This window comes from Embiotoca jacksoni, unplaced genomic scaffold (genome assembly GCF_022577435.1).
Source record: "Embiotoca jacksoni isolate LCO1_2020_lvr unplaced genomic scaffold, fEmbJac1.0.p SCAF_2, whole genome shotgun sequence".
Lineage (NCBI taxonomy): Eukaryota > Metazoa > Chordata > Actinopteri > Embiotocidae > Embiotoca > Embiotoca jacksoni.
In genome coordinates this window covers 2,065,010-2,092,170 of record NW_027185340.1, presented here as the reverse complement: position 1 = coordinate 2,092,170, position 27,161 = coordinate 2,065,010, and the positions used below count along the sequence as shown (strand labels likewise).

Here is a 27,161-nt window from a genome sequence, read left to right as displayed (position 1 = left end):
ACATTATGACAGACTTTCCATGCAATTTTTACTTGATAAACAATGATTAACAATTCATTAATTATCAAAGTATATTCGCCAATCATTTTTCTGTCAATCCACAGATCATTTAATTGACTGGTTCAGCTCTCTGACCTGTCGAGTTTCTAACTGTGGCGACTACTTACTTCAGTTAAACAGAAAACTGTATGTCTTTGTACAGGTGAGTGTGTTTACTGCAGAAGACTGACATCATCCCACAGGACTGTTTTGTAGAATAAATCTTTAGACATCTAATTACCTCTATGATAATGATTGTATTTAGAAGAGGATACCAAATCAATACAAGAAGACATCAGCTCTATTTGTGTGGTTACAGACCAGTTCAAACTAGCTTATACATCTGACACACACGAGCCAAAGCTCCCAGAATACCAACATCCACCAGTTTGACCTTTCAAAACCTCCAACAGAAAAAGGCATAGCCGTAATTTGAATATTAAATTCAAAATGTCTGGTTAACCTTACGTCGAGACGGCTCGTTTCCATCATTAACCGTCGCACCGTGTTGCTCCATGCTGACACCCATAATACTGCCTGCAGCGGTGTTGTGTAATTGTCTGAGCTCTCAGGGGGCCTCAGCACTGTTAAAACATACATTGATTGCAAGATAATAGAAAACAAACAGATAAACAAAGCCCATTCAGTTGAGAGACTGAGATTGGACATCAAATACATCGTTGTTGATAATGTGACTTTTGGGATTTGAGAGGATGCCGTATTTACCCACAAGCACATGTTGAGAAACAGATATCAGTAATGTGAATATAATGAACAAAGAAAAAGGGGCCTTCATTTCATTTCATTTCATTTCATCTCATTCAGCTACATCCAGCTATTAAACTCAATCACATTACTGCGATAGAGCTTTCAAAACATGATAATTATAGAGCCGTTCCCTGATAAATCATGTATGGAGAAAACACTGTTACACTTGTGTGGTCCATTAACCTTAATCCCATCAAGGTTAAGTGTTGGCCCTGATGGCCAGACACGCACTACTTCAGCCCGTGTATAGTTACTGTGTAATACAATTGTACGGTTAAATCTGTCGCTATTTGTTGAGTCAAGGAACTGATTTGAATGAAAACTAATCAACCTACAATTTCAGTAATTTATAAATAGTTTTAATTAAACACACCCTCATTGGACCTTCTCTGTTGTGATGGTTTGTGGGTTTTCTGTCTTTTGTGGTCGTAAATAAAATCCATATCTGTGGTAGTATACTCTCAACTCTCTCTCTATTTTTTTGAAAAAAAAGAAAGACATTTTCTGACATTTTCATCAGTTAGTCTTAATCAATATAGAAAATAATTGTTAATTGCAGCCCTAGACGGTAGCAAAATTCACCGACAATTAAGTCTCATGAAGGCAGAATATGTTAGTAATACATCAGTTTTTGTGTATCACAAGACTGTACAATAACTCATCTCTGGCAAAATCCATCACACAACAATAACACCGTTGTCTGTTTTTCTTGGTTGTTTAAAAATAAAAAAATAAAAAACTTTGCACTATTGTTTAGTTAGTTTTAATTTCATTATTCTATTCTATTTTATTGTATATACTGTGCATTTTTATATTTTATATTTTTTACTGTTATTTTATTTCTTTCCTGTATCTATAAATGCTGCTGTAGCGAAAAAATTTCCCCTTGTGGGATTAATAAAGTATCTATCTATCTATCTATCTATCTATCTATCTATCTATCTATCTATCTATCTATCTATCTATCTATCTATCTATCTATCTATCTATCTATCTATCTATCTATCTATCTATCTATCTATCTATCTATCAATCATCTATCTATCTATCTATCTATCTATCTATCTATCTATCTATCATGAGGCCAAAGACAAACTCTGAAAGAGTGATACAGAAACCTGAGTGTAATTACCAACCGTCCACCGTAGGCAGTGACAGTTTGTTCTCATTGTATACATCTGTGGAGCACCCTGTGGTTTTAACTACAGGAAGTCTGTGTCGGGGAAACTCAGAGTCCTCTAAACAGCTCTAGCCTGCACACACCCCAGCGCTGTATGAACGATCACATGATGCAACCATGCAGTACACTCAAACACAATAATCTATAATTCAGATCCTCCAACGTCATCATCCCCGTCTTGTCTTAAGCCATCTAGGCTGTAAGCTACTGTAAGACAAGGCACTTAGTCCATTCAGATAGTGTTCTCCACTTAGCCTATTTAATAGACCCACTCTCCTTGACCTAATAAAGCAGAAGTGACGAGTGCTTTCAGTGTAAACTTTGCCTTTTTTAAACACTATTAATCTGTGACTCTGAAGGCTCCAGTTTGTGAACTAAAAGTTTAGAATATTTTCAGTTCATTTTGCTGACATTGAAAGACATAATACACAGATACCTCTTAGCACATAAAAAGAGTCCAACGATATTAAAACTGATAAAAATCTACAGGAAGCAAAGGTGAAGTGAAAACTCGCAACCAAAACTGTAAAAAAAAAAAAAGAAAAAAAAGAAAACTTTTTCACTTAGTTTTTATTCCGTTTTGCAGAGCACGTGATTTCACCATCCATCTCGTGACAATGTGCATACACTAAAGCAGAACCCAAAAAAGTTCAGGATTTACAGACTAAATCAGCCAACCATTGCCGCCCTATGACTCTTTGTGCAGATGATGTAAACCGTGGAGTGGGATTACAGCGAAAACCAATAGTGTCGAATGTGGCCAGAAAGGTAAAACTTGGTAGCATGAATCTGACAGATGGACATTAAGCTTGTCTGTTTGACTCCTGTTTAGATGGACGGTTGCGTTGCTCCACGCGGAGCCGGTTATAATTTTGGGGAATGTCCGATCAGGACTCGATTAGTCACGAGCTTATTGTTCTAAATCCAGCCACCATGATTAGGATTCTCTGAGCAGGAAGACAAGGGAGGCCCGGCCCTGTGCATGCTGCAAGGGTACTTCTGAAACACCTGGTCAAGACTTCAACCAAGTCAAACCAAACACTATGCAGATTTAAAACATGATGTAATAGTGCAGTAGGCTCTGGGACTTCTGGGATTTCTTCCTTTTTTTTTTTTTTACAAAGGACTCATTTTTTCACAATATTTTTAGCATCCCTGTAGTTTTATCATTTGAACTGGCAATGGGTTTTAACATTGTTTTGTGTGTCATTTATTCTCTTTCCTGTTATTGCATATTACTTCTCTAATTAATATTTTTATTGTGTGTGATGCTGGATGAGCTTCTGCTTCGATTATGCTCCAAGCAAGATTTCCCCCTGTGGGGCAATAAAGACTGAACAGGAGTGGACTGTGTGGATCTTAATAATTAAAAAAAAAAAAAGTATACCCATTTGTGTGCTTCACACAAAGGGAAGTTTCATTTTCTAAGAATCAACTGTCTCTCTGTAACTGAGTGTTCCAGTTTAAGTCCTGAGAAATTATCTAAATAGCGTTATCATTTTTCAAAAGATTTCAGTTGTATGATCTTGAAGGAATCTTCCAATAATATGTGCAATATGTGCAGTCACTTTGCTGCTCAAACTGCTTCAGAGCAACACGTCTTCTACAACCAGACATGAAGACCCAATCGATTCATATAAAAATATAACAAGACTAAATTAAAAATAGATAACAATTCAAAGCACATGAGCAGTTTGTTTCTGAGAGAGGGGGATGAGCCATGAAATGATTAAATATCATAAACGGTGGTCAACACCTCTCTGTGTCTACGTTCAACCCATGGCTAGTATTGCAAAAGAAAGTATGGGGAAGGCTGGTGTTTTAAAATAGATGAGAGTTATTGCAAAAGCAGCTGCGTAATACAGCAAAAGACTGTCATACATATGTGCACCATATTTATGCCCATTTTATATATAAACATTACGGAGAATAACAGAATACCTCGGCCACTTTCATTGTTTAATTAAAGTGAACCTAAGTGTGAAGCTCCGGTGTAACTAGTACCGAGTGTTGAATTATACCAATAGATGAATTATATTTTTATAACAGATAAATCACTAATGAATATAATTTCGTTTGAAATTAAGTTATTTTCAGCCCTTATTCTTAGTCATCTTTTATATTGTCCATTTGAAAAACATGCAGTCAGATGGTCAGTAAAAACAAATAATGTAATGACACATAATAAGAGAATACTTGTCAGTTTTATGTGTAGTGATGAAATAAAGGTGGATAAAAGATTTTGATTTTATACTATATATATAGGGGGTGTGTAAAAAGTTATACTTTAACATTTACACATTTACTAATTAACAAAACTGCCTTTGTGTGAAGTGCAGCCTCTTTGTGATGATGAATTACACACGACAGTATTCTTCATGAAATGAGCCGATCCTTCGTCTAATTTCCTCAGACGTGTTTACAGCTCACAGTTGTGTTTGTTCCATGGTCACGAAATGTCTAGATAAGCAACAAAAAAAAAAAGGTTCTCTTCCCGATCCCTTCATCTCAGCTTGATCGCAGTAAAAAATAAAAAATAAAAAAATTAGCTCTGTCTCATTTCATGTTCCAGAAACGCAGCCGAATTTGGGGAGAGGGGTTTTCTCAATTTCACAAGTGATGATGAAAACTGTCAGAGAAGATGTTCTGGGGGTGGGGGGGGGGGGATAATTTAATGTCTGAGCTGTGCCACCAATATGAAATGAATGTCTTGAAATTTCTAAGATCATACGAGGTTCATTAATCTACCATCTGGAGACGCGTGGAAGGAGCCGAGTAAGCGACTCTAATAAGTGGGAATAAGCTGAACAGGCTTCGTTTGTGGCTGTTCTCTTGTTTACAGTAGCAGCGTTTTTAGAAAATATACATAACTTGCAGAGTGGACATGATAATTAGTGTTATGACATAAATTCTCATTACCTCTACAAACGGTTTAGAGATGTTTTTTGTGATTTGTGGACCTCTCAGAAGATCATCTGGTCTTTCTTTGCATCGGAGTGTTTCTCTGTATCTGAGCGTCGGTGGATCAAAACATCTTTATAGTATTATTGAACGTTAGATGTACCAAAAAATTCCACTGGTGGTATATTAAAACTGGAATAAAGAGTTTCACGTTTGGTCGTCCGTAATAATTGTGGTGTTTGAGCACAACACACAGTAGAGGTAAGTTTTAAAGAAAAAAATCTCTGAAGGTTCTTTTAATTAGGTTTGGTGAACACTTTATAGGGTCTAAACAAACAAGGCAGTCATTGTACTTAAATCTTGTTCGACAGCAAATTGGAAATTTGGAGCTTGTTTGAAATCTAATCGGATTTCTGTTGAGATGCTCCGGTGGCTCAGGTCGGATTTCTTATGTCACTCGTAACACAACACACAACAACGTGTTTGTGAGAGTGACGGAGTGAGCAGAGTCGATGCTACCGCCAGCTGAGAAGATTTTGGCACTATATGAATACGAGAACCACATCTGGTGAGCAGACGCTGACGCAAACTGTCAGCTGGCAAGATGACGGACCTCCACTTGCCTCGCTGGCGTGTTGGAAAGCCGCAACGCCGGTAAAAGACACGACTACGGCGAGCCATGCAGATACGGGTCGGGGGTGTCTGCACACACCGAATCTGATCCGTTCACCGGTGCGGACATCTCCATCCCAAACATCTGATTCGAGGAACAAGTCCGATTTGCCTGAAGTCCGAATGAAGCCTAAGAATCCTAAAATGATTTTTACTTTCAAATTGAAAAGATTGAATAAAAAGTGAACTAGTTTGAGCAGCGCGGCAGAAGGACAAACACAAACCTGCAACAACAACAATCTGCTTCACCGAATCTCCTTCATTCCTACAGACTGCAGGCTTTTGATCACTGAATATGTGCCGCGACCTCAGTGGGGGTGGCAAGTTAAAAGTCAAGTTTCTCCTTCAGGGATCAATAGAGTATGACACAAAGAATTGACTATCATCCGTCCTGACGTGGGTCAGGCTGAGAAGAGTGAAGCAGAGCTGTCTAAAGAGAGACATGGAGGACCGGATAATCCCACTATCTCCACGCCCGCTCTGGGAAATCTGCGAGGGATAAAGAAAATAAACTTAGACGCTCGATATGTCAAGAACCGCAAGACCCAGAGATAAACAAACCGGCCAAACATTTAGAAATAAGAAATCCTCTTACGTGATGCGTTTGCTGCTGAAGCAACACAAACGTTTAACGGCACCGTCACCGTCACGTAATGAACACATTCGTGTTTTGTGTTGTCACCACATCCGAGGAGCACAGTATCACATTATTGACCGGCACGCCGCCGTCAACCGAGTTTGCCCCCCCCCCCTCCCACCCCCCTTTTCCTGTTGCATAATTAAAGTAGGCCAACAAAATGTCCTTAGATTATATTACAGGGTCTGGAGAGGACAAGTGTTGTCTGAATGTACATCTGGCTGATAATGCGTATCGATCGGCAGAGCGCTGTTTTCACCGTCTACCTGCGTGTTCAGCGTCCGGCTGTGTGACATATGGAAGCACTGAGTCTCTTTAAAGTAGGCCTGTCTTTTTTTTTATTTATTTTTTTTTCCTTCTCTTTTCATAACACCAACTGGACAGAGCCAGTTTATCCCGCGCTGCACACATTACATCATCTAGGTAGAGCTGGGTATCACACGCAGCAATACTTTTTAAGGTACTGCCTGACTTGTGCCCATATTAGAAAAACTCGTGTGGTGGAAACTGAAGTCTTGTTCAGATCCTCTCAGCTGTTGCCTCATGTGAACCGTGATTTATGTTTTATTCTGTGCCTCTGCAGTGTTGGGCAGGAAAGGGGAACATTTCTTTATAATTAATGAATGTAAAGTATCGTTTTGGCATTGGATTTAAAAAAAAAAAAAAAAAGTCAGGTATCACATTTACTACGGTGTCTATAAATTATGACGAGAGGAAGCTCGACGCTTCCAGAAAACGAAATAAACTCATTCGGCGAAAAATATCAGACAATGAAGAAGTGACGTAAAAGCCAATTATAAAAGCAAACAAAAGGGACAAGCTATACATGAGTCATCATATTAATCAACCCACTGCTTTAATTCATCGAGAACTTTGTGCTTGAATGTGTCAGCTCATTTACTGAATAGGAGTGTGTGCTGTTGTCTGTAAATAATAATGAGAAGAAAAAAAGACAATCTGAATGGATTATTTGGAGCTTTGAAGCGAGGTCGACTTCATGCCGTCTCCGTCGATCAAAGCACGAGGCACACGCAAGCTTTGCAAAGACGTCATGTGAATGGGACGGGGACACCTTCAGCAGGAAGGGTTCTTCAGGGCCGGGTGGAGGGGGGGGGGGCGGGGGGGGGCAATATATCAGCAGATCAATAATCACTGCTGATCAGAGCAACATCTATTCGATTCGAGCATGTCAGTTACAAACCACAGAGGCACCGAGCTTCTCCTCCGCTCCTCTTTAATTTATGTGTTCGGAGGCTATTTTAGACGACTGCAAAGTCACCGACTGACCTTCAGTTGAGACGAGGCCGAGTGATGTCGTGATGATGTCGTGATGATGTCGCGGTGATGTCGTGATGATGTCGTGGGCCGACCCGGGTGAGTGACAGAAGTTGGCGAACTTTCAATCAGTTTCAACACTGACAACATAATGAGTGGAGCGCACAGAGATCATGAATGGAGACCACATATCACGGGACGGTTATACCCAAAAGGTACTGTGTGTGTGTGTGTGTGTGTGTGTGTGTGTGTGTGTGTGTGTGTGTGTGTGTGTGTGTGTGGATGGGGGGTGGGGGGGGTGAGGGGGAGGGGGGGCACCCTCAGTTAAAAAAGGTTGAAAATGTGAGTGACGCATTACATCCTACATCATCAAAGTCAGTGACAGAGTTTGGCTGCCGTGGCTGTGTTATTACTCCAGCAGGGGCATCCATGTTTTTTTTGTATGGATCCTCCATCGTGATAATGCAGCAGGGATTATGGGATGTTTGGATTCATGCACGTGCACTATCGATGTCTGCAGTGCACGCGAGCTAGCTCCGTTTAGCCGCGGCTGTGTGGTCATGTCTGACTCACTGAGGATGCAAATACAAAAGGATGAGAGGGTCTCAGTGTTGGGGGGTGGAGGGGAGGGTGGAGGAGGAGGAGGAGGAGGAGGGGGGGGGGGTAGAAACAGGACATTCAACATTTGCATTGTTAGGTAGTTGTCGTTATATTAGCTTTCAGGTTGCTTCGCAATAAGGAGGAAGAAGCGTCTCGTCTTACCACGGCTGCGGTGTGATGGCCATGTCTTCACAGCTCTTGGCGCAGGAAACAATTGAAGGAGGTGGAGGGGTGGAGGAGGTGGTGGTGGTGGTGGTGGAGGAGGTGGTGGGGGGGGGGGGGGGGTCTCCCTTGACTGGCCAGAGATTCCCAGCTGCTCAAAGACAGGCGGCGTCCATCGGGGTCCCGGCGGGGTGCATGTGTCGGTTGAAGACTCGGAGACTACAACATGATGGGGAAGTCGAGGAGGGAGCAGAGAAGAAAAGTGCTGTGTTTGCACCGTTTCCTTGAATGCGGGGCTGGTGATGCTCGGCTCGGCTCGGCTCGGCTCAACTGCGCTCCGGTCGCTCCTCCCTGCAGCAAGATCGGCTTTGAGCGGGAAGAAATCGCCGGAGTGGATCACCGAGAAAAGAAGAAAAAAAAAAAAGAAAAACCTAAACTGGAGGACAGCGGCTGTTCACAAAACATGGCAACGGAGTCGCACAAACCTCGGACGGGACCGGGACCCGGACCCCCCGGAGAGAGACCCCCCCCTCTACGTCACGGAGTAACGTACGGAAGCTGTGAGGTCAAACGGCTGCTGCTGCGGAAAGTTAAAAAAAAAAAAAAAGAAAAAGTGATGACTTGAACGTGAATGTCTCCTGCAGCTGTGAAACAAAAGCCATCACCTGCTTTTAACCCCTTTTTTTTTTTTTGATGCCGAATCGTACCCGGACCGGTTGCTTAGCAACGGCTCTCGCACATCCCATCAGCTTCACTGATGGGATGCAACCAGGCGTTAAAGTTGTGATGGAAGATATTCAAGATCCTGAAGTAGAAGTAGCAATACACACACCAAAAAAATAATAATAAATACAAGTAAATAACCTGCAACGTCCTAAAAGTAGAAGTTTATTATTATAAACTATATTACGACTTTAACTTTGGAAACTAGTGAGTTGTATTGGTTTATATTTCTACTCCGTTACATCTCAGGCGTGCATTTAACCGCAATTGTCCAATTAAAACGCAATTAAAAACAATCTGTTAATAAAATATGGATCAAATATGGATTAAATAATCCAACATTATATTGAGTATACTATAAAAAGGTTAAAATGATCTCCATCTCGACCAATTTCAACATTTCAATGCAGCTTAAGCATTAATGCCTCAGTGACATTAATTCAAATTTGGAACACTTAATAAGATTCCCTCCATAATTATTTGTTTTCCACCAGAAATCTGCATTTATTCACTCTCACACAGTTACACACATCCATATCTGAAAATTAACTATTGCAGCCTCAGTGTTTGTTTTTTTAATTAGGCCCATAGTTGTGTCAAATTTGGACAAATATTGTAATTAAGGATTTTGATTAATCTCTGTTTGGATTTTTGAGGCCAACAGCAATGTTGACTCTATCTGACAGAAATATATCTGGATAAAGAAATAATTCCAACCATACATTTAACAAACTGGTGAAAAGAATCCAAACGTGTTCCTTTAAATAATTGTGTTGAGGATAAACAGGAGTGGCGCACAGCTCGAAACAGCGCCCTCTGCTGGACAAGTGGTTTCCAAATAACTACGTCATTGTGGCCAATACGTTTTGTAGATGCGGATATATAGTGAAAGCAAATATCAGCTAATTTATCAGTTGGGTTTGATAATTAAATTGTGGTGTTTCTGCTCTGCATTTATTCATTTTGGTAGACACTTTTGTTTTTAATTCGGTACAAAAGCCAAAGTAGATCGAGGAGGAACCTTCAAGAATAAGTGCTGCAATGCTCAGTTTCATGTTCCACCTGACAAAAGGGACGCATTATTATTATTATTATTATTATTATTATTATTATCATTTGAGAGAGGAAGACAGGAACAGCATTTTCTTTTGTACAATAAAAAAAAAAAAAATCTGTATTTTTTTTTTCATTATTTAGAGTTTTCAAAGCCTCTCAGGTGATTTAATCATCGTATGCTAACAAAGCCCTGGTTAATGAATTTAATTTAAGATGAGGATCTAAAATTCTACTATCGACTACAATAGCAAATAGATATCTTAGAATATGCACAATAAACCCCTGGAACATGTTTTAGCTATTCAAAAAGGCTGGTGCTGGATTGGATCAGATGGGGGGACGCATGCCCGCAATCACAGGCAGAGCGTCCCTCCCGCTGATCCAGCCTGAGGCTCAGCCAAAACCAAAACCTGTTGGCTTGTTTGCGGGGCGAAATGTGGGAGGAGTCAAACCGTAGACCCCGCCCACATTGAAATACTTGACACTGGATGACACTAGAGGAGTTTTGGTGTCATTAGGTGAAAGGTAAGTCACAAAAAACAGCAACACAATAATGGAGAGATTTGTGCCGGCGGTGACCTCAGGGCATTTGTATGGAGTGATTTAGTTCTCATCAGTGTTTGCAGTCTCCGTATCTTCGAAATTGGTGAACTCCTGAGATTTTTTTTACACACCAGGGGGTTATGGGAAATGTTGAGAGGCAATATGGGGAACCTAAAGTCTTCCCATACATGTCTGTCTCTGAAAATGATCAGATATCAGATTTCACAGCAAGCATGCCCAGCATGTACTCTGACATACTCCTATTTAAATGTCTTGTAATTGTCAGAATATAGTCCCTGTCATTACTGAACATTTTCATATTCAATTATATTGTTGGACAACAAGGGAATTGTATGAATCCTGTGTGGGTGGAAATCAGTGAAAGTGTGTAGGAAGACAAAGACAGTCCATTAATTGTGAGTCTATAAGGTGACTACGTTTTCTTCATTGTGCTCCGGCAGCATGACATGACACACATTTTTGCTCTTTTCTATTAGATGTGTTGAAACCTTTTGTATGATTTGTGATGCCCCATCCTCAAACAGGTTGTAATACCAAGTGAAGCTGTTCAGAAAACCTTACAATTTGTTCATTGCCTGTATCTATTTGAAATGTGGTGTGTGGTGAACTGTCGCATCTTTGTTTATTGCATTGGGATTAAAAAAAAGAAGCAGTATTGATCTCATTAACTTAAGTAAACATACCAATACAGAAATATTCTACTACAAGTGGAAGTCCAGCATGAAAATGTATGTAAAGCAAAATGTAGTTAAAGGTAAAGTGTGAGTATCTAATTATAGGACATAATTAGCTTATTAATACAGAAGTATCAGTGTGTGACAGACAGCAGATAAAGCTGACAGGTCGATGATGATGATTACTGGGAGAGGAAAGAAGAAGAAAACGAGTTGTCGTCCACAAACTGTTTTCAGTTTTGGGACTTTTTTCTAAATAAATATTTTATGGGATATTAGATTGTTCAAACATTTATTGAAATCCAACCGTTAGAAGTTAAGAAGCTGTTTAACATCTGAGATGTGACCCCGACTGCACTGATTTTTGTAAGATGTCAGAAGACGAAAGTTCAAACCCACTGGTTTAAATCTTTGACAATGTGTTGTATTTTAAAAACCTGTAATGTTGTTGTCAAATAAAAGTTTCCAGTGGATTTAAATACTCAGATAAAATCAGCACCTCAAAATCGTAGGCTACTTAGAGTAAGTAAAAGTACTGAGTTACTTTCCATCAGAAGAAAGCAGTTCATCACGTACATGTGGTGTTGTATTGCGCAACTGACAGTGAACGATCCTCCGCCGTGACGTGTCTGACCGACACAGGTCAGCTGACTGATGACGTTCAGCGGGAGTAACTTCAGTTGTGAAACGGTGAGGAGAAAAGCCGGCAGGCGGACAAAAAAAAAACCCGAAAAATCACATCCAGACGTTTGAGTACATCTCAAGAAGCGGTAAGACGATAATCATCCAAATAATACCAAGCTGCTCTGATCGTTGTTGTTCCTGTCCCGTCTTTCGGTTCAAATCTGTGGGTTTCGATGATCACATGCAACGTGGTCCAGTGCCGGTCTGTTTCCGGCAAATACTGTAAATGTTTGACCTGATAATGTCGAGGGACATTTAATCCGCACAAATATCCCCAATTTAACGTTTATTTAATATAATGTTCATATAAGTTGTCCCAATGTCCATATGTAACATTATGTGGTAGTCTTAAGTCTAAGATGCCGTTTATTAAACCATTTGGACACTTTTTGATGAAATCCTTCATATCATAAAGACAGTAAACGTGTACAGCCACTGATTTCCGTTTATCTTCGGAGCTATGTTATAAAACTGAAGTTGTAAAAGTTTTGTAACATTGCCGGGGCCATATTAGTTACGCAACTGGAAGGGGAACTCCCCCTTGTGGCTGAATGAGGGTATAACTTTGTATTTTAATTAATAAAAGCAGTAAAATAATAATATGTTGTTGTTTTTTTTTTTTAAATGGAAACAACTTAATATATGTGGGTAATTATGAAAAGGTCATAAAGTCAATACCAATGTTTCTATGTGTGTGTTTTCTCCCTGTGTAGAAATCATGCCTGTAGACATTAACAAGGGCAAGAAGGCATTTGTCCAGAAGTGTGCCCAGTGTCATACTGTGGAGAATGGTGGAAAACATAAGGTTGGGCCGAACCTTTGGGGTCTCTTTGGACGCAAAACAGGCCAGGCGGACGGCTACTCCTACACTGATGCCAACAAAAGCAAAGGTAAATCCTGCATGTCTGTGTACATATATATATATATATATATGTATATATGCATTATTTGAATATTCTTTTAAGTCATGCCATTTTGACTTAAACATTATTGCTCATTGTTTCTTTAATTCCAGGCATTATCTGGGATGAGGACAACCTCATGACTTATTTGGAGAATCCAAAGAAATACATTCCAGGAACAAAGATGATCTTCGCTGGGATTAAAAAGAAGAATGAGCGAGCTGACCTTGTGGCATATCTTAAGTCTGCAACTTCATAAAGAACTCCTCATCTGTGCACCTTTGTGTATTTTTGTGTCTTGAAAAACTTTTTTCTCAAGAGACCAGGACTCAACATGTTTTTTGTTTTTTTTTCTTAAGGCAGAACAACAACCGATCGAAAGATGTGTTACCATAAATTGTCATCTTGGCCACATCTCCTGGTTTTAACAGGTTTCTTTTCTAACGTAAATTATTAATCTATATACTGTTCATTCAGAACGTAAGGACTGAAAGCTGTGTTTACTATCTGTCATCCATTGTTGTTGTTTTCTGCTGAGGAGTGTCTTGGTTTATATTCTAATTGTCTTTCAAGAATGAATATGCCTTTTTTTTTTTTGCATCAATGATACCTCAATAGTCCAGTCCTTTTTGAAATTTCAAGTTGAATAAAACTGGCACGTAACATTTTCTTTTGAATTTGTTTGACTTGATATGTTCCCAGATGTGACTGCATGGTAAGAATAAGGTAACCTGCATGTCGGGCTTATAATCTTTGGCTGATAGTGGATTGATGAGCGAAAATTAAGAGTCATATGTTCTAATTTCTTCTATGTCAGAGAGTGTGACACCTCAACAAGAAATTGGGTAGCTGTTATAAAACATTTTGTAATGTATTTATGCGTGTTCTCGTTGGATTTGCATAATGCAGCACTACATTTGGGTAATTTTGAAAAGAGTTAACTTCACCCTCTGAAGGACATGCCTTTAAATGTATTGCTTTGGAGACTTTGATTAAATTGGAAGCAGCTATCTTATTTAAGTCCCACATCTTTTTGAAGCTGGTTATACTGTAAATACGTGTTGTTTGACTTCAGCTAAAGTTGGAGAGGGCATTGTTTTTATTGATTTGACAAAAGCTAGTAGAAAACAACGTAGTTTTGGTTTTGTGTCGTGGGTATAGATTATATTTACATTTACTCATTTATATTCATAACTTTTCCAACCTATAAGGCTTTGAGTCAGAGGTCTCGGACCAGGGCTGTCCATGAGTCCATGATGGGAGACCGATAAGAGTTGAACAGAAATCTGTATTCAAAATTGTGGAGTAGAGCTCCCCCTAGCGTTCAAATGGCACATCTGCACACAGATTGACTAATAATAATGTATAAAGGAATTTGATTTTCTGACGTGCTCACTGCCAATAAAAGTCTGTTAAATAGCACAAATTATGACATAGACCAGATTTTACATTTGCTAAATGTTGTAGTGTTTGTTTTACTCATTTGAATTTAGTCGACAGTGTATCACTGCGATTTCTCTTGTTAGACAGCAAATCTTTTTCATGCATAATAACTTATTATGTTTGGAGCATATTATGAGATAATCCTGTCACATAGGGATATATTTCTTTTAAGAAGCTTCACAAATGTCATTAATGAGCAAACATGCACCACTCTAATCCACCATTTTATCTGTTTACAACATGTATCCTTTTATTATGCATGCTGAGAAGACGATAAGGTAATTTACCATAGTTATCATCAGCATCCTCAGCACCATCATCACCAGAGCCTTTCTAAACGAGGGCAAACGGTTCAAATGGCCAGAGGGCTGAGTGCTGAAGCAATCCCGAGCTCCTGTCTGTGTGACGAAGCGAGCATCAGCCGGACCGAGCCAACCACAGCCAGCGTCATTTGCACACAAGAAGACCCATAAGACGGATGATGCTCGGAAGTGGCTCTGTGTGAGATTTCCAAATGCCTGTGATAGTCTGCGCGAGCTTCAATTTGCTTCCACATTGTTTTACGTGGATCTGCTTAAATTAAGTGAGCGGTGTGGAAATGCTGTGGGGGAATATGGAGCGCAAAGGGAGTCTCCATCCCTCTCCCCACAGAGTGGAAACTGGAGATGAAGCCAGAGCTCCAGGGGTGTTCCCGGCATAATGCATCTTGGAAGTTATGGGATTCACACGATTCTACACTTTAACCCTCAGTAAAGCCTCATAGATGATATTTATCTGCGCGACTTCATGGATTTGGTTCACTGAGGACCATCTGAAGAAAAGACATGGCAGTGTCAAGTATGGTGTTCTCTGACGTGGAAAGTTTTCTGGACTCGCATCCCGACTTATTTGAGGACTACCTGAACAGAAAGGGGAATTATAGCATGGTAGAGAAATGGCTCAAGAATCACCAGGCAAGCAAAAGTCCGGCGGCGGCGGCGGTGGCGGCGGCGGCGGCTCCCGCCGAGTCGAGAGAGAAGATCAACGCGTGCAAGGACAGCTGGGCGAGCAGATGTGATGGTCTGCAGCGGAGAGCGTCTCAGAAAGAGCTGCGCAAAACTTTCGCCAGATCAAAAGCCATCAATGTCAACAGGACATACGACGAACATGTGAACTCCAGGGCCCAGGAGCCGCTGACGAGCATGAGGAGGAGAGCTCTGCTGAGGAAGGCGAGCTCTCTGCCCCCGACCACTGCGCACATACTGAGCGCACTGCTGGAGTCCAGAGTCAACATCCCCCAGTACCCGTCCACTGCCGTGGATTTTAAATATTACCTCAAAGAACACAATGAAAGAGAGTTTTTCCTGGAGCTTGTAAAAGACATATCTAACGACTTGGATCTAACGAGTCTCAGCTACAAAATCCTTGTGTTTGTTTGTATTATGGTCGATGCAGACCGGTGCTCCTTGTTTCTAGTGGAGGGAACGGGCAACAAGAAAACACTAATGTCCAAATTCTTTGACGTGCACGCAGGTACAACAGTTTTACCCTCAATGAATTCAGATGAAGTGCAAGTGCCGTGGGGGAAAGGGATCATTGGATATGTGGCTGAACACGGAGAGACAGTGAACATTCCTGACGCCTATCAGGTGCTTGCCTTCTCTTTGTGCATGCATGCATGCGTGTGTGTGCATTCGTATGAGTCACAGAAAGACTGAGAAAAAGATACAACAGGTCATTTTCTTTCAGCTTGTCATTATATCCGTTACAGTTGATCATCAGTCAAACTGTCTCAACTGAAAGCGTGGAAACCAACACCGGTGGTCACAGTAGTCCAATGAGCCCAGCTTGTGTCAAACCACATTTACACGAGTCATTATTGATTGATTGATATATATATAAAAGTCTAAGTCTCTGCTGTTTTTACAAGTTCACTGTGATTTCTTTTTTTTTTTACTAACAAAAACAAAATTAGATTACATTAAAATGATTGAAGATGTGAAATTGCTTCATGATTTAAATATCCCCCTTTTCTAGAGAAGAAAAGTCCAAAATTCTTCTTGGTTGACAGAATATTCACACTGGAAATGAAGAGTTATGTCACTTTACTGTCCAAACTGAGCCACCATCTGAGGAACTCTTCTTCAAGTCAGACATCTGTTCAGGTTTAGGACAATATTTTATAGAGCAAACCTCAGACTAGGCTGCTGTCTTATCATTTTGCTTTCCCTGTAGACAGTTTTTGTGAGTAAGACTTGTAGTCCTGATTCATTTTAATGCTCTGTCATCTTAAAATAAGAGTGGGAAACTGCCTTCCTCCAACAAGTGCTTACGTTGTGTCTTTGTTTTGTACTGTGCCTGTGGATTGCAGGATCGTCGGTTCAGTGATGAAATTGACAAGCTGACAGGGTACAAAACCAAGTCCCTCCTGTGCATGCCCATTGGCAACAGTGATGGAGAGATCATTGGAGTTGCTCAGGCCATCAACAAGACTTCAAGTGGCCAACTCTTCACTGAAGATGACGAGAAGGTAATTTCGTTATTAAAGTTGTGAGCAGAAATGGTGGGTGAAGAACACACCAACATAATACAATATGCGGCCTGCTGCCTGCGTGGCGTGTGCACAATAGATCAAGATGGGTTTGTTTTTCTGTGTTTTGTCTCAAAACCTGTTAGTATCCTCTCCATTCTGGTGTATTCAATTTTTGTTTTCTGCACATGTGAAATGTAGATTATCTCTTCACTAATACACCACCCAAAGAATATTTGTATGTCTGATTTAATTAACTTTTTAGAGCAGAAAATGGATAGGAATAATAGTTGGGGCAGTTTTAGATCAGATCATTTATCATTTATGTATAAATAGAAAATCTTCTTATGAGTAAAGGGACAGTAAATCAAACTGATCAAGTATTTTTTCTTGCGTATATTCAATGGAGTGGCAAAGTCAAGTGAATTGATTGGATTATATTTGGCCATTTTATCATATGCTTTATGGGTCTATGGTAAAATGTTAGTTTGGTTGTAAAATTCTGCCACATTTGCTGCATTGCACAAGAGAGAGCAATGTCACCTCTTTGGTTCACACAGCAGTAAGATACAAGTGTTCAGGCTCCCCAGAGGATGAACTGGAATCACTAGTGATCCTGTGACTTTTCTTCCAGCACCTCCACTTGGCTGACATTTCTGGGTTAGTGTAAAATGGTCTTTATTGTTTTCAAGTAGGCCTATCCTCTAAGATTCCTCTGCATCTGGCTCAGTGATTGACAATAAATATAGTACACACTTTTTTGTTGTTGTTGTTTGGAGTAAAACGTTCCAGCAATTGCGATTTAATTTTGTGTCGACATTCATATTTTCCAATGACGTGTAACAACTTGTAATGCCCCGACTTTTCCTCTACAGCCGTCATCAGGTCACACTTTCAAGTTGGCCAGTATTTTGGTTTGAGAACTAATAGCTGCAAAACTGTCGGCGCTACCAGGAGCCTAAGTAGCAAATGATATAATGCTAACACGCTGGTCAAAGGTTGTGAAAATGGTAAACTGGCAAACCATCAGCAGGTTTACATTGTAAGCAGGTTGTCGTGATAATAGGTGCCCAACTACAGCTTTACACAGCAGCTTGTCATCAGACTCGTATTATTGCAGTACGTTGAAGTTGAGTACAGAGGAAAGAATAACAATAAGAGGAGCCATGAAGTAATGCTGATGCTGTTTTGTGGTGTTTTGTCGAGTACAGCGGGGCCACAGTGATGTGAACTGTGTTTTTTCATTACACTCATGAGTTTACAGTAGCAGAAATATTCAGTTCCTATAAGTAAACAGTTTGGTGTTTTTTTTCTTGATTTTTCCACCAAGCATTTTATTGTTTGTATGTTGACGTACAATCGTGGAAGATTTTATTCATCATTGGAGGATTCTTCAGTTTCTGTGGCCTGATACTCAGACTGAGTTTGGTTTTACTGTATTGTTCGAATTGCTTAACAAATCAGAGCTGGTTGTGACGTTTCAGAGGCCTGGAGCCGAGCTAATCATTCTGAGTTTTCAGATTGAGATTTTTCAGAAGTAGTTTTCAAACATGTCTTTTAATTGTTCGCGAACACTGTAGTTCAAAAACTTGCTTTTAACGGTGAATTGATTCAGTTTCTTGCAGTTTAGAAAGTTATTCCATTTTATTTTTTCACAGTATCCTAAACGATAATCATTGAAATATACAGGAATACTATTATGTACGAAGCCTCACATTTAACTGAAGAACATAGTATTTGATGCAGGTACACAGCGTACAGGAGGACCGAATGGATAGTTCTTCTTACTCGAGATCGTGCTCAGAGTTCAGATGTGGATCGTTCCGTGCCGCTTGTTTTTTCCCTTTTCCATTTTTTCTATTTTAAATTGAATATTTGACCATCAACGCTAACTGTATATGTGTCGTCTGATAAACAGCGGGTAATGTTTGCTCACTCTTTGTATTCTCTGAACATCTCACCCAGCTCACTTGTCTGACATGTAGCATATTTACTCTAAACTTCAGTCTTTGTTTCTGGTTGGATTGAAGCTCGTCCAAAGGACCAGGACACAATAACTTTCTATATGATGTACAGAATTTCAGATTGGTTAACAGTTTACTGAAATGCTGCGTGGAACAGTCAACGTGTCAGCGATTAATTTAGTGTCACCATCTCGATTGCCCAATTCATGTAAATTTTAAATGATTGCCAACCAGAAAAAGGAATTTGTGAGACAGCTCGGGCTCCCTCAGCTGTTCCAGTTGTCCACAGATCTTCTGTTTTAAAACAGATTTATGCTCCAAGAGGACTAAAGCACTCTCTTAGTATTTCACTCCTTCGTGAATTAGTTCAATCTGTAAACAGGTCAGTCAAGTTGGCAGCTGCAACAAACACGAAGGCACAGACGTATATGAATGAAAATAATACCTGAATATCGAATATGTTAGAGCAGTCGGCTCACACTGATCCAGATAGTGTTGTGTTTCTGAATGATCGTTTATCAGAGAGGCACGAGGAGCACGTGTTTAGTCCATCAGCACGCTTGAATAGATGAAGCAGAAAGGCGGTGACAAACCAATGCACTGACTTGCTCTCTGATTGCATGAGCCCCTAAAGGGGGAAAAGATGAAACGTGAAAGCGTAAATCTAGTTGTGCTTTTATTTTAGAGTTAAGTTTCGCTGTAGCAAGTGACTAGTTTTTTTTAAATATTTATTGTATGTTTCTCTCTCTTGGCGTTCTCCTGTCAAAATTACGCATCTAGATTCAATCCATTGTTCATAACAGATGCAGATTAGGGATTCTTTTTTTTATTTTTTTATTTCCCTTGTTTTGAGTATGTTTCACATTGCATTAACGTCACACTAGTGCCTGGGATGGCTACAGCTGAATTAGTAATGAAATGCAACGCTAGCATCAGCGAACACAGTAAGCTCCCTGCACAGCACAGCTGCAGTTCTGCTTTTATGGCAGACCTTGTAATAAGAAAACGTATCATGTTTTCCAAAACATTAAAAGATGCTGCGATCGCAGATGCCATTAGTGGCTTAAGTGAACCTTTATCAAAACAAAATTGGTCTCTATGTACTGAAACCTTTCAGGATTTTTAACACATTACATGGCTGGTTTTAAATCACACACTGCCCTAATTGTGTTCTGTTGATACCCCCACTGGATTGGAGGCCTTTGGGGAGTTTGAATAATGGTTCAACCCATGTATAATTGCAATGCCTCATTATCTTCTGTGGAGGAATATAGCTACTGACTTAATTTAAGTGTATAAACTGACCGCATCCTGCTATCTCTACACCGTGCATTATTACCTTGATATAGCTTTTCTCCCACTCTGCATGCCTTCTAATACATTGCACATGAAGTGTATTATTCTCAGGCAGACATTTTCATGAATTGTCTCTTGTTGAGATGCAAACGCTCCCATGTAGGTTCCATCTGCCAATACAGTTTAACATCTGTGTGAGTCGATTGTCAAACAGCATTCTCCCCTCACCACCTCTGGCTGCCAAAGTCACTGTCAAATTGACGTGAAGCAATTCTGTAACAACCACTTTCACACAATATCCCAATTTCCCAATGTGAATCTGCAGCTAAAGAACAGAGAACACAATTTCTACTCTGAGCCACATGTTTTTATAATCCTGGTGGATAGCAGCTCAAATCACATTTATGCAGTGCATCATAACAAACGTGTTTCTTACAAAGAGCTTCGTATGACAGAAAAATGTCAGAATTTGAACTTCATGCTGGCAAAGTGTGTATTGAATCTAAACTTTACTTATTGTGTTTATCCTGTTTTTGGTATAAACAATAAAGGGTTGCTTCTGTTAGGATTCAGATTATTTTTTCATTCAGAGCAGAGTTTTATGTTGGTTTTTTTTTGTAATGCACAGCCATTTTTATTGTAAATAAGTCAAAGAGGACATTTAGTTTCAAAGTAAAAAAAAAAAAAAAGAGGACCTACAACTGTACTGTGGGGGTTTCCAGACCAGGAGATTCAGCAGCTGCAACAGATTGTGAGATCTGAGTGGACAGCCCTCAAAATGAACATGAACTGATACAAAACAAGAACAGATAAAAGCCACTATTATCTGTCGCGCACTAATAATTATTTGCTTTAAATCGAGCCCTTATTTGTGTGATCATTTCAATTAAAGACATCTGAGTCCAACATATAAAACATGTGCAAGCTTTCATTAAGCTCATCATCAAAAAGCAAGAGCTGGCATTGTTTGTTCAAGAAAAACTCCGTTTAGTTCCTCCCTTCAACTTTTAATGAAAATGTGATACATTGATTCACTGATCTCGTTTTAATAGCAGGTTATACATTGTGGGCAGATTTGCAAAAATAATTTCATGATATAAATATTTTAATGGAGCTTTAATTTTGAAAAATGTTAGTTGTATTTTTGTTTCCATGCTTTAATTTAGGTGACATTAGTGTTATTTATTTTCTTCACCTGTAACTGTTATCAGCTGAACAAAAATCTGTATAATTTCCTTCTGAATGTGACTTTTTACTCACCAAATTGTTTGTTTTTCCAAATTTCTGAATGAAATACAGTTTCAGTCATTACGTTTCCAGGTGTTCAACACGCTAATAAGCTCAATAGGCCTGGTGACACAAAACACGCTACTGTTAATTATTAAATTATGTAATTCTTAATTAATAATGCTAGCTGATTAAACTCATTACACAACCTAGAAATTAGCATCTATAAACAACCGTGTGTCACTGCCTAGCGGAGTGACAGTGATGTTAATGAAGTGCCATCGGTGCCCTTCAATGACTAAATCAACCTTTATGCTTATAAATACAAAGTACCGTCTTCTACCCAACATTTTTTTGGGTCTCAATGCTTAAGTGTTTAATACAAACATTTCATCTTCAGTTTTCATATTGCATATTTAATATGTATTTAAATTACTTAAGTGTTTTTCGTAGCTCTGAAGGCTACTTCTTGTAGATTTGTTATTTTAAAATAAACATCTGTACCTCTACTCATTTAAATGAAATCAAATGTGAAGATCCATATGAGATCAGAGATTTATCTTTGGTCCCTCATACCAATTCTTGGCAAAACAACAATAGTCTTATTTCACCTCACACACAAGGTGAACACGGCTTTTTAAGTCGACTAGTGGGAGAAATGGAGAAACAAGCCATGTAATTTCGCTCGACTTGCTTCATGTGAATTTTCATTTGTGGAAAAGGTAGTCATTGAGGTCGGAGGAGCTGACTGTCCCTGAGGCCTCGGCCACTTAGTTTTGTTATTAAACCACTCTTTACTGGTCAGTCCAGAGGTCTCCAGGCAAAAACGACTTATTTGTAATGCAACCTTGTATAATGGCCTGCCTGACAGAATGTAATTAGAGAGCAGTACTTTTCTTGGGTTTGCCTGTTAGTTCCACAGGCAGATCCATAGCCAGATCCCCAAACGTCCTGCTCGCTAATGATTCTGCTCCTGCTGGGGCTATTGATGGCCACTGCCTTTCTGGAAGATCATTATTAGAGAATTCCACAAGACAGCTGAAGTAGCATTATGAATGAACTTATGGCTCAGCATCATCTGCTCTCTGTGTCCGAAAACAATCGCACAGGGCGCTTGATTATGTATAACGACTGAATGAAGTGCTTGTTCTCAGTTCATTTACTCATTAGCATGAGCCTTACATCATATCACATTATGATGCAAAATGTTTTTGATGAGGTGATTTGCATAATTCTGATGTGCATCATAATAAGCACATCAGTGCGACATACCAGAGCAGAAGAATTATATTTTTGATGTTGATTGATTGAATTTATTTGATGATTAAAAATACACTGCCGTAAACACAATACTGTAACATGAGAAGTCAATCATTGAGAACTAAAACACAACAAAGCCAAATGGCTTGATTGTAGAGGAAATTGAGTTTCTCAACCTTTTCTTGTCTGTGATGCCATTTTAGATCCCTAATCATAATTTTAAGAGCATAAAAGAAGTTCTGAACGTATTGTACTTGATTATTATTGTATTTTCATTATTACATCATATTTAGTATTTTCTAAAGGACATCAAACAAATATGAATAACCAATATTAGTCTATTAATGTCCCCCAGCTGCACATAGCATCACCTCATTGCAGCCCTGACTCCAGCTTGTGAACTAGTGGACTACCATAAAAATATTTTGTGTAGGTACAGGTGTAGTTTTCCACCTAATGCTACAGGGTTATGTTCTTCACATGTTAATTTAGGGCTGATGAGTAACTGATACATTATCATTTCTGAGAGGTGAAAGAGATATCCCTGTATCAGCTGCCACAGCTGAGTAACTTCCCATTCATGCATTGTTGTAGTGTCCCTACCCTCAGGTCAGGCTGAAGGCTGGTAAATATTAGTGGGTTTGTTGTACTGATTATATTGTGTACACAGCAGCCAGATGCTAAAGATAGATAACTAAACAAAGAGGCAGAGGAAGGAAGCACACAACCTAAATTCTATTGATTCCATGTTATGGGGGTTGAGTGTCTCCCAGATAAAAGCTACACTGTTGGCTGATCGTCGTCGTATAGAATCCAAGCTGTGCATTCACGTATCAGTTGTGTTAGTAGCAGGCGGTTGCAGCCCCGCCTTTGCATCCTCTGCAGAGTGAGCTTGCATATTGATATTCATTATGAATCAAACAGTGGTGAGAAACAAAGAAATGTAGTTCGACTCCAAACCTGTAAGACATTGATTCGATTTCAGCATGCATATTAACTCTGGCCATTAGGCCACATAAAGTGATTACATTATTTATGTGAAGAAAATATGAGTGAAATAAGGAATTTATGTTATCAGCCCAAGGCACAGTAAATCAGTCCATTCAGTGAAATGGTAAAATGTCAGTTGAATTGATTTATTTGTCCTGGCAAGTAATAATGCCAATGAAAGGCCATTTCTTATCTGTTCCAATTGAAAAGCTAAGTTTTTCTCAGATGAAAACATGACTCTTTTTTTGTTGTTAGTTTTCTTTTTCTAAACAGCTTTAATTTAACACTATAAGATGTCCTGTCGAGTTGAAAACAAACCAAAAGTTACGTCTACATTTTGTTTCCGAACAGTTATGTTTGCCAGCCAGCAGTCATCTTCTTTTTTGGCTCATAGCTATGCTTCCTTGATGTTATTCCTATTCGTATGAGAGTGGAACAGCGTGAAACAAACCACGTGCTCACGTGAAACAGGCGAAGTCACTCTACAAATACTACTAATAGTGCTCCTGGTGGGCACAAATTCCACCTGGTATCCTTAAACATATTCCCTAAAAATGTGACAGGTACATGTCTCATTCCAACAACTATTAACAAATACCTGTCGCTTCATTAAGTTACAGTAAATTTGATCCGGTATTTAATGTGTCCACAGGTGCTGCAGATGTACCTGCCCTTCTGTGGTATTGCAATCTCCAACGCCCAACTCTTTGCCGCCTCAAGGAAGGAGTACGACAGGAGTCGGGTAAGGGCCACACGGCCAACCAAGATAATAACCCTCCCCTCCCTAGGATCAGCATTACCCCCCCCCCCCTCCTGCCCCCCTCCCCCCGATGCTGACGCTGAGGCAGAGTATTGATCAGCAGCAGCCCACTTGCTGCCACTGCAGTGGGAATCACAGAGCGGCATGCGGCCCTGCATGGACGTTTTCCCTTGACGTGCGGAGGGGGATGGGCCTGTATCCAGACGAGGGCTGGCTCCATGATCTAAATCTCCTCAGGAATGTTAAGAGATGCACTAATTCACGTCACACATTGATCTGTGATGGAAGAGAACATAATGAGAACACAGCTCAGTGAGTAGAGGAGAAAAATGAGGAGAGCTCCCTTTACAGCACATGATTTTTATGTGCTTGTGTATTATCTTGGATTGGTACTGCTTTAGATAAAGGGCCTTAATTTACTTTTATTGAGGAAAGTAATCATGTTATATCATCCTGTCGGTTTATGGTTTAAGGATGATGATGATAATAATCGGGTCTCAACAGCTGAGCGAGCAAAACATCTTTATTTAAAGGGTCCTCACTATTGCCTGCTGACAGATTTCTCATTTTGCAGAAGCATGTGGTTCAGATTGTTTGGAATAATGCCAGTAGTGTCTTTTTCTGTTACTGGTGTTCAGGCACTCTTGGAAGTAGTCAATGACCTGTTTGAAGAACAGACTGACCTGGAGAAGATTGTCAGGAAGATCATGCACCGTGCCCAGACACTGCTTAAGTGTGAGCGCTGCTCCGTTCAGTTGCTGGAGGATATTGAGTCACCGGTACTGTTTTTCTCTCTGCTGTCCTGCTGTGCATGTGTCTATCTGTCAGTACATTTGTGCATGTGCATGCCTGATCTTTCTGTCTGCCTTAGTTCTTTTCAGTAAATACCGTGTATCTCCATGAGCTTGGGTGATTTCTTCCCATTCACATCTTTCAGGTGGTGAAGTTCACCAAGTCCTTTGAACTACTGTCCCCTAAGTGTAGCGCAGACACTGAAAGCAGGTATGTATCATGTATCAGTATTAAAACCTGCTCTGCACCTCAGTAACATCTGGCCCAATGAAAAGTATATTTTACTATCCATTTACCCCCCCAACCCCCCTTGTCATACCGGTAACCTCTATCTTTGTTTGCCTTTGGCACCACATCACCTGTCAATTCTTTTCAGAGCCTCTTTTGAATCTGTAACGCGTCCATTAAGGACAAAAAAATGAGAAGGAAAATTGACTATTCTGTAGTGCTGTGGGAGTAATATGCGGATTCTGAATAGAAGGCATACTGCGGGATCCCTACTTAATTGGGTTTTGCTGCTTCTCTCGACTGCTAGGCATGGCTGAGTGGAGAAAGACTTAATATTGTGTGGGATGTTTATGGATGAAAACAACACTGAAAGGAAGACAAATTATTCCCCCTCCCCCCAAAGCCCTGCACTTGCCATAAGTGATACGGTCACTTTAAGGCAGTAGTGATGACGGAAACAGTCATTTAAAAAAACACAAGAAATACAAATATTAGGAAATTAGTAATGAAAGAAATGTCAGGCAGCTAGATTGGCTCGTGAAGTCTTTCTGATGAAACACATTTCTTTCACTGCTATCACATGTTCAAATAGAAAAAGCTAATTTGTAAATTCAACTAATAAAACTGCAAAAATTTCAGTCTGTGCTGAAATTACAAACGTACGATGTCTCTGTGGTGTCATTAGTCTTCCTAAAGGATTAAATCTGAATAACAAAGACGGTTGTGCGATTTATGTGTTTCATTAAATAAGCAATTTTGGCGTCAAAAGGTGACCATACTGTATGGATTTCGAATGTGCCGACAATCCTCAGCAGCTCCCATGAGGACGATAATGTTGCTAAATGACAGATATGAGACAGGGAACTGACAGAGAGAATTAAAAGAGAAGGAAAACAAGCATGAAAAAGGCGGTAAGGCCTTCTGCGATCGCACCTATGAGGTCTATTCCCTGCAGCACTGGGAGCTCCACGTGCACACACAGCTGTATCGCCGGATCAAAGGGATTCAAAAGATCTGACATCAGTGTCTCTCAATCTTTATTCTCATCTTGAAAGACAAAATGAGCAACGTTGGGCATTTACCTGGTTGCATTTGAAGGTGAAAACTCGCCGGGCCCCTGAAATAAATGTGAAGAGGAAGGCTGAGCGGTGATGCAGGGGTTTCTGTGACACAGTGTGGGGGCGTTTTGCAATGAGGAAGACAATCACACAATTAACTTTTCATTACTTCATAAACTGCAGGAGAGGTTTACTGACATCTACCGCATAAAAAGTTCATTAAATACAAGTTAATGTAAAAGAGGGTCCGTGAGGAGAAACAAGGGCGGCCTTCCGCCAGCTTGCATTTCAGGTGTGAAAGAGAATTAAAGGCTTTTTATTTGAACACAATAAAAAATATGATTTTCATTTTTAGAATATCAAAGATATTAGCTGAAGGAGTGTATTAAAAAAAAATACTTTTTGAGAATAAACACTTTCTTAGAAAAGGAACATTTTTAGGTGTGCTGTCAGAAAACTAATATGAGTTTGTGACTTTAGCGAACGACACAATAATAACTTTATTGAACTTTAATTTCATGAGAGAAACTGAATGGGAGACTATAGAGCCAGAGCTACGTCAAACTTTTTTCTACCATGTATTGTTCAGCATTGTATTCATTATGTTTTCTTTGTCCTCCTACTAATTTATTTTCTGCCCCTAGTTTCAAAGACAGTCTGGAGAAATCATCGTACTCCGACTGGCTCATCAACAACAGCATCGCAGAGCTGGTGGCCTCCACGGGACTACCCGTGAACATTAGTGACGCCTATCAGGATCCTCGCTTCGATGCTGAGGTACCGTTCAAATTTCACAG

At 39.8% G+C, this 27,161-nt stretch overlaps 3 protein-coding genes across 8 annotated transcripts in view; 2 read left to right on the top strand and 1 right to left on the bottom strand.

The window, feature by feature from the left end:
* osbpl6 (oxysterol binding protein-like 6) overlaps positions 1-8,689 on the bottom strand; it is a 36,520-nt gene extending 27,831 nt beyond the window's left edge. For 2 of the 6 annotated variants that reach the window (XM_069153863.1, XM_069153865.1), the window contains exon 1: positions 8,235-8,689. The gene's annotated coding sequence lies outside the window, so the exon portion shown is untranslated. The remainder of the gene's footprint in view (positions 1-8,234) is intronic. The other 4 variants (XM_069153864.1, XM_069153866.1, XM_069153868.1 and 1 more) reach the window with 2 other exon arrangements.
* Positions 8,690-11,903: 3,214 nt separating this feature from the next.
* Positions 11,904-13,852, top strand: LOC138200893 (cytochrome c-like). Its single transcript, XM_069153861.1, has 3 exons — positions 11,904-12,021; positions 12,649-12,825; positions 12,951-13,852. Exons 2-3 carry the CDS (start codon positions 12,654-12,656, stop codon positions 13,094-13,096), a joined length of 318 nt encoding a protein of 105 aa, XP_069009962.1. The 5' UTR covers positions 11,904-12,021; positions 12,649-12,653; the 3' UTR covers positions 13,097-13,852.
* A 991-nt stretch (positions 13,853-14,843) lies between these two features.
* Positions 14,844-27,161, top strand: part of pde11a (phosphodiesterase 11a) — a 35,744-nt gene continuing 23,426 nt past the window's right edge. The window contains exons 1-6 of the mRNA XM_069153860.1: positions 14,844-15,908; positions 16,631-16,789; positions 24,179-24,268; positions 24,925-25,065; positions 25,224-25,288; positions 27,009-27,141. Coding sequence (XP_069009961.1) covers positions 15,105-15,908; positions 16,631-16,789; positions 24,179-24,268; positions 24,925-25,065; positions 25,224-25,288; positions 27,009-27,141 — 1,392 coding nt within the window. The 5' untranslated portion in view covers positions 14,844-15,104. The remainder of the gene's footprint in view (positions 15,909-16,630; positions 16,790-24,178; positions 24,269-24,924; positions 25,066-25,223; positions 25,289-27,008; positions 27,142-27,161) is intronic.